General features: G+C 43.5%; 1 protein-coding gene across 4 annotated transcripts in view; it reads left to right on the top strand.

The window, feature by feature from the left end:
* LOC139414895 (zinc finger protein 395-like) overlaps positions 1–5,942 on the top strand; it is a 15,408-nt gene extending 9,466 nt beyond the window's left edge. For 2 of the 4 annotated variants that reach the window (XM_071162498.1, XM_071162501.1), the window contains exons 9-10: positions 211–332; positions 4,658–5,942. In XM_071162498.1, coding sequence (XP_071018599.1) covers positions 211–332; positions 4,658–4,769 — 234 coding nt within the window. In that variant the 3' untranslated portion in view covers positions 4,770–5,942. Of the gene's footprint in view, positions 1–210; positions 333–4,609 lie in introns of all 4 variants that reach the window. The other 2 variants (XM_071162499.1, XM_071162497.1) reach the window with 2 other exon arrangements.
* The last annotated feature ends 5,579 nt before the right edge of the window (positions 5,943–11,521 follow it).

Below are 11,521 nucleotides of genomic sequence, written 5' to 3'. Positions count from 1 at the left end.
CTATCTCCTGATATCTTTCTCCTGATACCTATCTCCTGATACCTATCTCCAGCAGAGCACCAGTAGGACAACAGCTGGATGTGATATTAATTGTGACTATTTAATGATTTCTTATGACAAGAGATGCCATACTTATCTAAAAATAAGTATTCCCACTCCCTCCTCTTCTCTTCTCCCCTCCCCCTGCTTCCTATCTTTTGCCCACTACAGGTGGTGAGGGGTCGCTGCAGGTCTGTGAGTGTGGGAGAACAGTGGCTTCAACAGAACAGCGCCACCAACAGGCTAACCACCATGAGAGCAGCCTCTCCATCACGCTCTCAATGCTCCTTCAGGTAGTCACCGTGTACCCTCTCTTCTCCTCTCCTCTCTCTTGTCTTCTCCTCGCTCCTCTTCTCCTTGCTCCTCTTCTTTAGTTAAGCACCATTTAGCCTCCCCTCTCGTCTCCTCTCCCCTCTGTCTCAACTATCTCTCCTCTCCCCTCTGTCTCAACTATCTCTCCTCTCCCCTCTGTCTCAACTATCTCTCCTCTCCCCTCTGTTTCAACTATCTCTCCTCTCCCCTCTGTCTCAACTATCTCTCCTCTCTCCTCTGTCTCAACTATCTCTCCTCTCCCCCCTGTCTCAACTATCTCTCCTCTCCTCTGTCTCAACTATCTCAACGATCTCTCCTCTGTCTCAACTATCTCTCCTCTCCCCCCTGTCTCAACTATCTCTCCTCTCCCCCCTGTCTCAACTATCGCTCCTCTCTCCTCTGTCTCAACTATCTCTCCTCTCTCCTCTGTCTCAACTATCTCTCCTCTCCCCCGTCTCAACTATTTCTCCTCTCCCCCTGTCTCAACTATCTCTCCTCTCCCCTCTGTCTCAACTATCTCTCCTCTCCCCTCTGTCTCAACTATCTCTCCTCTGTCTCAACTATCTCTCCTCTCTCCCCTGTCTCAACTATCTCTCCTCTCCCCTGTCTCAACTATCTCTCCTCTCCCCCCTGTCTCAACTATCTCTCCTCTCCCCTTTGTCTCAACTATCTCTCCTCTCCCCCCTGTCTCAACTATCTCTCCTCTCCCCCCTGTCTCAACTATCTCTCCTCTCTCCCCTGTCTCAACTATCTCTCCTCTCCCCTTTGTCTCAACTATCTCTCCTCTGTCTCAACTATCTCCCCTCTCCCCCCCTGTCTCAACTATCTCTCCTCTCTCCTCTGTCTCAACTATCTCTCCTCTCCCCTCTGTCTCAACTATTTCTCCTCTCCCCTTTGTCTCAACTATCTCTCCTCTCCCCCCTGTCTCAACTATCTCTCCTCTCCCCCCTGTCTCAACTATCTCTCCTCTCTCCCCTGTCTCAACTATCTCTCCTCTCCCCTTTGTCTCAACTATCTCTCCTCTGTCTCAACTATCTCCCCTCTCCCCCCCTGTCTCAACTATCTCTTCTCTCCCCTCTGTCTCAACTATCTCTCCTCTCCCCTCTGTCTCAACTATCTCTCCTCTGTCTCAACTATCTCTCCTCTCCCCTGTCTCAACTATCTCTCCTCTCCCCTGTCTCAACTATCTCTCCTCTCCCCCCTGTCTCAACTATCTCTCCTCTCCCCCCTGTCTCAACTATCTCTCCTCTCCTCTGTCTCAACTATCTCAACGATCTCTCCTCTGTCTCAACTATCTCTCCTCTCCCCTCTGTCTCAACTATCTCTCCTCTCCCCACTGTCTCAACTATCTCTCCTCTCTTATAGCCCCTCTATCTTTCTCTTCTATCTCTGTCTGTACACTCCACACCTCTCCCAATGGGACGAGAGGACATGATTAGTTAGCTAGATAAGAAACATGAAGGAGAATGTGTCTCTCTAATCGTATTCTCTCTAACACGGTCTTTTCTCTTGTACTGGTAGATCATATTCCTTTTCTATCACCATACTGTATGTATTGGGTTTACAATTATCTCCACCTTGATTGTGTCTTCCCAGAAAACCAAAATTGGTTCTGTGAAGGTTCCCAGAACATTTGTTAGGTCGCGGCAAATGTTCTCATAACACAAAAAAAAACGTCTCGTCGTAGTGATAATTATAAAATGTTTGTATAGAACCTGATGTTGTAAGAACGTTCCTAGAACACATTTAATCTGTTCTTGAAAGGTTCTTAGAATGTTTGTATAGAACCTGATGTTGTAAGAACGTTCCTAGAACACATTTAATCTGTTATTTAAAGGTTCTCAGAATGTTTGTATAGAACCTGATGTTGTAAGAACGTTCCTAGAACACATTTAATCTGTTCTTTAAAGGTTCTCAGAATGTTTGTATAGAACCTGATGTTGTAAGAACGTTCCTAGAACACATTTAATCTGTTCTTTAAAGGTTCTCAGAATGTTTGTATAGAACCTGATGTTGTAAGAACGTTCTTAGAACACATTTAATCTGTTCTTTAAAGCTCAGAATGTTTCATTAGGTTGTGGAAACATTTTGGGGACATCAAGAATGATATGTTCCCAAAAACACCAAAACTGTCCAGTTGTGTGGATAATTCTACAATGTTTATTTTAGGTTGCAAAAAGAAACATTTGCCTGATGTTGTTAGAACATTCCCAGAACAATTTTTTTTTTAAATTCTTTAAAAGTCCCGAAAACATTTATTTAAGTTGTGTAGAACATTGTGGGGTTTAGGACGAGAAATTGGTTCCCAAAAAGAGCAAAACTGTCCAGCTGTGCTGACATTAAGATAATATTTGTATCAGGGTGTAAAAAAAACTATCCTTTGATGTTGCAAGATTGTTGACAGAAATGCCTTTCTGAGTTCTTTAAAGGTTCCCAGAATATTTGATTAGGCAGTGGGAACAGTGCGGATACATTACGAGAGATATGTTCCTCAACAGTGACGACATTCATACAATGTTTAAGTTAGGTTGGCACGGGACGTTCCCTTAATGTTGTAATCATGAAATAAGTAAGTTTTCATTACTTTCATCGCAGATTTGATTTAGGTTTAACGTAATATTCCATCGATGTTCACACAATATTCATTTTTACCTTGTTTTTGAGGTCCTCAGAACATTTCGAAATTGTTATATTTAAATTTAACATAATAATACCAAACATTCCCAGCATGCAAATTTGTAGCTACCTTAAAACATATTGGAATTACATCCCCGTCCCATCATTGAATTGAATGGCGATTTGCGTTTGATAACTGTATTGTAGGCGATACGGAGACACGTTTCAATTTCATTCACAGGACATTTGAAGAGCATTTTTATGGTACAAACACACCCATGTTTTCTTATATACTTCACGTGTTGACAACAGGCGCACGTGGGGTTTGAACCTGCGATGTTTGGTTCCCTAGCCTGTCATCATTTCTTCCAACATTTATTTTACCCACATTTTTTTTTAGAATATATTGATAAAAGTCACCTTGTCCTAGAGAGATTTACGCAGTTATCAATATGTCACGCCAGGGTGAGCCGACACGAAACACAGCCCACATCTAGGAACAACTACACTTAAAATAAGGGCTGTGTTTCGTGTCGGCTCACCCTGGCGTGACATATTGATAACTGTGTAAATCTCTCTAGGACAAGGTGACTTTTATCAATATATTCGCCTGTATTTACCTCAGAAAAATTAAATGCTAATTAGCTGGTAATGTTGCTACTACAAATACCATGATGATCTGGGTGAGACTGAAGAATCGAGTCAAAGGTAACAATCTCTGGATTAACTATGTAATGTTAGCTAAATTTAATAATGAATAAATTTGCAACATAAAACATTGCAAGTTTTAAATTGACACAATACCTGTTAGCAAAGGTGTCAGTTAGAGATGACGTGCAGGAGCTGGCAGGGATTTGTCGTCTTGCATGATGTCTACTTTGATGCTAATTAGCATTTTTCAAATCTGAGAGGAAATAGAGCCGAATATATTGATAAAAGTCACCTTGTCCTAGAGAGATTTAAATGGATAAGCCTACACATTTTAAAAATGAATGGGGGGAAAAAACGATTGGAACCATTTCCCTGTTTGACCGCTAGGTTTTATGGGTATTATGACACCGCCACTGTGGGGCTCTATACAGTCCTCTAATGCGAATTGCAATTATATCTGGTGAGAACAGTAATAGGGATGTATTCCAATATTCTTTCATTTACATGCTGAGAATGTTGTGGTAATATTAAACTAAACTTAAATATACAATTTTCTAAATCTTCAGAAGACCTCCAAAACAAGTTAAAATGTATATTGTGTGAACATCAATGGGAATATTACGTTAAACCTAAATCACATATACTATGAACAACATTAAAAACAGACCTATTTGATTCTTATTTGATTAAGAGAATGTCATAATGTTCTGGGACTGTTCCTGGTTTGCTGGGTGGTGTTTCATCCCTGTAGGAAAGGACGACGGGAGGCTGAAACGTTTCTTGTGTTTCATCCCTGTAGGAAGGGACGAGGGGAGGCCGAAACGTTTCTTGTGTTTCATCCCTGTAGGAAGGGATGAGGGGAGGCTGAAACGTGTCTTGTGTTTCATCCCTGTAGGAAAGGACGAGGGGAGGCTGAAACGTTTCTTGTGTATCATCCCTGTAGGAAGGGACGAGGGGAGGCTGAAACGTTTCTTGTGTTTCATCCCTGTAGGAAAGGACGATGGGAGGCAAAAACGTTTCTTGTGTTTCATCCCTGTAGGAAGGGACGAGGGGAGGCTAAGAAGTGTCGTAAGGTGTACGGAGTGGAGCACAAAGAGCAGTGGTGCACGGCCTGTCGCTGGAAGAAAGCCTGCCAGCGCTTCACAGACTAAACGAGGGCGCGAACGACGGATGATGGAAAAAAGAGAGGTCACGATCACAACCAGGGCCTGTTAGCCATCAAGAACAACAAATTCCTTTTTTTTCTACCTTGTTTTTTTCCCCCCTCAAGGAATAAAGTGATTTGTGTATTTTTTTTAAAATGTAAACGTTGACCTGAGCAGTGAGTCAGTGTGTGTGATGTTAGTAGCTAGTAGTTGATGTTATGACGTGGTAGGCCTACAATGTTCGTCCTTCCTAGCCTGGTCCCAGACCTGTTGGTGCTGTGTGGCATGACAACGACCGTAGGAGTTAGTTATACACAGGGACTGAACTTTTTGGGGTACTGGCTTGTAACCCTGGGTAACAATCGGCTCAAAAGTCTGTGCCATGCAATATTTCTAAGGACAAACTTTAGACCGTCCTGGCGGGCTAGTGTGGCACATTTTCTACTAGCCCGATCTGAAAAGTACTAGCCCGATCTGAAAAGTACTAGCCGGATCTGAAAAGTACTAGACCGATTTGAAAAGTACTAGCCCGATTTGAAAAGTACTAGCCTGATCTGAAAAGTACTAGCCCGATCTGAAAAGTACTAGCCTGATCTGAAAAGTACTAGCCCGATCTGAAAAGTACTAGCCCGATCTGAAAAGTACTAGCCCGATCTGAAAAGTACTAGCCCGATCTGGCGGGCTGGTTTAGTTTCCATCCCGGGTTGAGCAAGGCGCTTCATCCTCTCCTCACCTCTCACTGAGAACACGTCTCTCCTCACCTCTCACTGAGAACACGTCTCTCCTCACCTCCCACTGAGAACATGTCTCTCCTCACCTCTCATGTCTCTCCTCACCTTCCACAGTACTGTAGCTCTCTTCTTCTTTAATCTCCTCCTCCAACACGTCATTCTTCCCCGTGGCCTCCAACACGTCATTCTTCCCCGTGGCCTCCAACACGTTATTCTTCCCCGTGGCCTCCAACACGTCATTCTTCCCCGTGGCCTCCAACACGTCATTCTTCCCCGTGGCCTCCAACACGTCATTCTTCCCCGTGGCCTCCAACACGTCATTCTTCCCCGTGGTGTCTATAGAAGCTATGGAACACCTATACCTCTATGTGATGTGCTATCTATGAGATCTTTTGGACTATTTTGTATTTTTGTGTTTTTTTATTGTTATATAAAGAGTTTAATGTCATGTTTTGGCACATTTTATTTAAACATGTATTTTACAAGGATAATGATGATTAAGCTACATGTGGTTTGACTCGTTGTGGTTTGACTCGTTGTGGTTTGAATCGAATCAGTTTCTTCCATACAGTATTTTACTCTACCCCGTCTTGGTGAACAGTGTAATGGTCTGTATAAGACAGTGTTATGGTCCTGTCTGTATAAGACAGTGTTATGGTCCTGTCTGTATAAGACAGTGTTATGGTCCTGTCTGTATAAGACAGTGTTATGGTCCTGACTGTATAAGACAGTGTTATGGTCTGTATAAGACAGTGTTATGGTCTGTATAAGACAGTGGTATGGTCCTGTCTGTATAAGACAGTGTTATGGTCTGTATAAGACAGTGTTATGGTCCTGTCTGTATAAGACAGTGTTATGGTCCTGTCTGGATCGAGGTATTGAACCACTCCCAAGGGATCAGGCCACGTTAGACTGCATTTTTACAAATATCCTTCTAATGACAGAGGAAACATGTCTAAAGTTACTAAAAACACAGTCAAATAAAGTAAATAATAAATACATTTTTTTTAAACAGAGAATACCGGGACAATGATAGTTTTCTGAATTACAATCAGCAAGAGGAATAGCAAACTCATTTATTACATTTCTCTCTATACAGGTTTCATTAAGACTCTTAAACAAATGGCTAGAAATGTACACTGTATTCACAAAGTTATTTTGTATATGAACGAGAGACATGTACTCCCTAACACATACACACAAACGCTTACATACGTCAAAAGAGTACTGGATATATACTGCCTGAAGGGAGGTGCTGCTAAACAAAACCAGGCCTCTCTATTACCAACAGGTGAATCATAACATCATGTTGTGTTATTGAGTGTTTTCAGACAAGAAAAATAACTCTTATTCCATACTGTAACAAGAACATAACAAACACAATAGATCTCTCGCCTCTTTTTTGGGGGGGGAAATCAGATAGTTGGTAAGTTCAGTTTGGTATGTATACTGGAAGACAAATACAGGACATGATCTACATTACAAACACCAGGGGGCAGTGTTGCCCTACTGTCTGGTATGCTGATTCTACTCTACCAACACCAGGTGGCACTGTTACCCTACTGTCTAGTATGCTGATTCTACTCTACCAACACCAGGGGGCAGTGTTGCCCTACTGTCTGGTATGCTGATTCTACTCTACCAACACCAGGGGGCAGTGTTGTCCTACTGTCTGGTATGCTGATTCTACTCTACCAACACCAGGTGGCACTGTTACCCTACTGTCTAGTATGCTGATTCTACTCTACCAACACCAGGGGGCAGTGTTGCCCCACTGTCTGGGATGCTGATTCTACTCTACCAACACCAGGGGGCAGTGTTGCCCTACTGTCTGGGATGCTGATTCTACTCTACTAACATCAGGGGGCAGTGTTGCCCTACTGTCTGGGATGCTGATTCTACTCTACTAACATCAGGGGGCAGTGTTGCCCTACTGTCTGGTATGCTGATTCTACTCTACTAACACCAGGGGGCAGTGTTGCCCTACTGTCTGGTATGCTGATTCTACTCTACCAACACCAGGGGGCAGTGTTGCCCTACTGTCTGGTATGCTGATTCTACTCTACCAACACCAGGGGGCAGTGTTGCCCTACTGTCTGGGATGCTGATTCTACTCTACCAACACCAGGGGGCAGTGTTGCCCTACTGTCTGGTATGCTGATTCTACTCTACCAACACCAGGGGGCAGTGTTGCCCTACTGTCTGGTATGCTGATTCTACTCTACCAACACCAGGGGGCAGTGTTGCCCTACTGTCTGGTATGCTGATTCTACTCTACCAACACCAGGGGGCAGTGTTGCCCTACTGTCTGGTATGCTAAATCGTAAAAATGGTTTATCAAGACCCAGATTCATTCACAAACTGCCAGATATGGAAACATGGAAACACATTTCATGAAGCTCCCAACAAACAGTTATTGTGCTGACGTTGCTTCCAGAGACAGTTTGGAACTCGGTAGTGAGTGTTGCAACCAAGGACAGACGATTTTTACAGGCTACGCGCTTCAGCACTTGGCGATCCTGTTCTGTGAGCTTGTGTGGCCTACCACTTCGCGGCTGAGCCGTTGTTGCTCCTAGATGTTTCCACTTCAGAATAACAACACTTACAGTTGACCGGGGCAGGTCTAGCAGGGCAGATAATGGACGAACTGACTTATTGGAAGATGGCATACTATGAGCTCTTCAGGCCATTCTACTGCCAATGTTTGTCTGTGGAGATTGCATGGCAGTGTGCTCAATTTTATATATCTGCCAGCAACGGGTGTGGCTGAAATGGCCAAATCCACTAATTTGAAAGGGTATCCACATACTGGAAGATACTTTCGCCATTCGGAAAGTATTCAGACCCCTTGATTTTTTCCAAATGTTGTTACGTTACAGCCTTATTCTAAAATGGATTCAATTGCTTATTTCCCTCATCAATCTACACACAATACCCCATAATGGCAAAGCAAAAACAGGTTTTTAGAAATGTTTGCAAATATATATATATAAAAAACGTTATTACATTTACATAAGTATTCAGGACCTTTGGCAGCGATTACAGCCACAAGTCTTGTTGGGTATGATGCTTGGAACACCTGTATTTGGGGAGTTTCTCCCATTCTTCTCTGCAGATCCTTTGAAGCTCTGTCAGGTTGGATGGGGAACGTCGCTGCACAGCTATTTTCAGGTCTCTCCAGAGATGTTTGATCAGGTTCAAGTCTGGGCTCTGTCTGGGCCTCTCAAGGACATTCAAGTCTTGTTCCGAAACCACTCCTGCATTGTCTTGGCTGTGTGCTTAAAGTTGTTGTCCTGTTGGAAGGTGAACCTTCACCCCAGTCACGTTCTGAGTGCTCTGGAGCAGGTTTTCATCAAGGATCTCTATGTACTTTGCTCCCTTCATCTTTCCATCAATCCTAACTAGTTTCCTAGTCCCTGCCCCTGAAAAACATCCCCACAACATGATCCTGCCACCACCATGCTTCGCCGTAAGGATGGTGCCAGGTTTCCTCCAGACGTGACGCTTGGCATTCAGGCCAAAGAGTTCAATATTGGTTTCATCAGAACAGAGAATCTTGTTTCTCATGGTCTGAAAGTCCTTTAGGTGCCTTTTGGCAAACTCCAAGCGGGTTGTCATATGCTTTTTACTTAGGAATGGCTTCCGTCTGGTCACTGTACCATAAAGGCCTGATTGGTGGAGTGCTACAGAGATGGTTGTCCTTCTGGAAGGTTCTCCCATCTCCACAGAGGAACTCTAGAGCTCTGTCAGAATGACCATCAGGTTATTGGTCACCTCCCTGATCAAGGCCCTTCTCCCCTGATTGCTCAGTTTGGCCACGGAACAGCTCTAGGAAGAGTCTTGGTGGTTCCAAACTTCTTCCATTTAAGAATGATGGAGGCCACTGTGTTCTTGGGGACCTTCAATGCTACAAAAATGTTTTGGTACCCTTCCCCAGATCTGTGCCTTGACACAAAATTGCCTGATACTTGGTGGAATTCATTATGCCATCAATCTCAACCAGTGCCCCTGGACCTCTGGAATTAAAACAGCCCCAAAACATCACTGACCCACCACCATATTTCACCGTGGGTATGATGTGCCTCTCCTTGTATGCATCTCTGTTTTGCCGTGGGTATGAGGTGCCTCTCCTTGTATGCATCTCTGTTTCACTGTGGGTATGAGGTGCCTCTCCTTGTATGCATCTCTGTTTCACCGTGGGTATGAGGTGCCTCTCCTGGTATGCATCTCTGTTTCACCGTGGGTATGAGGTGCCTCTCCTTGTTGCATCTCTGTTTCACCGTGGGTATGAGGTGCCTCTCCTTGTATGCATCTCTGTTTCACCGTGGGTATGAGGTGCCTCTCCTTGTTGCATCTCTGTTTCACCGTGGGTATGAGGTGCCTCTTCTGGTATGCATCTCTGTTTCACCGTGGGTATGAGGTGCCTCTCCTTGTTGCATCTCTGTTTCACCGTGGGTATGAGGTGCCTCTCCTTGTTGCATCTCTGTTTCACCGTGGGTATGAGGTGCCTCTCCTGGTATGCATCTCTATTTCACCGTGGGTATGAGGTACCTCTCCTTGTATCTCTGTTTCACCGTGGGTATGAGGTGCCTCTCCTTGTTGTATCTCTGTTTCCCTGTGGGTATGAGGTGCCTCTCCTTGTATCTCTGTTTCGATGCCAAACATGCCGATGCTGTATCTGACCAAAACATTCAATTTTTGTCTCATCTGACCAGAGCACCTTCCTCCAGTCATAATTTAAGTGGCGTTTGACAAACTTTGAGCGCTCGCGTCTGTGTCTTGGGGTCAGAAAGGGCTTTCTTCTGGCAAAGAGCCTGTGGTTGTGTAGGTGGCGTCTGATGGTGCTTTTTGAAACCTGGTGACCTCAAGATGCCACCAAGGCCTGCAATTCTTTCACAGTGATTCTTGGGGATTTTGTTGCTTCTCTCACCATCCTCCTCTCTATCCTGGGGGGGGGGGGGGGGGGGAATGCATTTGCGACCGTTCCATATCTTTAGAATTAAAAACAAAATTGCCCTGACAGGGCTCAGTGGCATATCCAATCGTTTGTGGATCTTGTTGTAGCCGTAACCAGATTTATGAAGGTCTACGACCATCTGTCTCTTTTTGAACTGCCAGTTCTGTTGTTTTCTTCATGGTGTTGGACGACAGCGGGATATTGCATGTGTGTTACCTCATTTTTATACCCTAGTGAAACAGGAAGTGATGTAATGGCTCAACATATTCCTTAAGACTTAGATACACTTAAATAAGTGGAATTTAATTCCTGCTTTAATGTTGGATGTTATTTATAATCAATCATCTGTAAGGGTGCCACTAATTGTGAGGACATTGATTTTTAATTAAATCAATAAATGATTTTGGTTGGTTCCATTGAAACGTTAATAAAGTAGAGTATTTCTCACATGTTGGTATTTTGAGTTTAAAAATATAAACAATATAATTATAGAGATAAAGTATTGTTTGTGCATTTCCAGTCAGGGGTGCCAGTAATTTTAGAGCGTACCGTATGTAAATAAGGTATTTATGTTTTACATTTTTTATACATTTGCAAACATTTCTGAAATCCTGTTTTTGCTTTGTCATTATGGGGTATTGTGATGTCATTATGGGGTATAGTGATGTCATTATGGGGTATTGTGATGTCATTATGGGGTATAGTGATGTCATTATGGGGTATTGTGATGTCATTATGGGGTATAGCGATGTCATTATGGGGTATTGTGTGCAGATTGATGGGGGGGGAATAATTTAATACATGTTACAACCTTGTTGTAACGTAACAGTCAAGGGCTCTGAAAAGAATGCACTCAGAATAGAGAAGATGCAGACCCACCAGTTGTAGAATTACCCAGAGACCAGTGCAAATAGCAACTGCAACCCTCACTCGCTCAAGATTTAAATGAAAAAAAGATCAAGTGCGTACATACGTCATGAACACCCAATCATCACCATAACATGTGGTGGTACTATATCCAGGATATGGTATCATGAAGTACGGCCTTACAATACCGACACACAATATTA

The sequence above is a fragment of the Oncorhynchus clarkii genome, chromosome 8 (genome assembly GCF_045791955.1).
Source record: "Oncorhynchus clarkii lewisi isolate Uvic-CL-2024 chromosome 8, UVic_Ocla_1.0, whole genome shotgun sequence".
NCBI lineage: Eukaryota > Metazoa > Chordata > Actinopteri > Salmoniformes > Salmonidae > Oncorhynchus > Oncorhynchus clarkii.
Note: the sequence above shows the minus strand (reverse complement) of the source record. Positions and strands in the feature narration are given on the sequence as shown.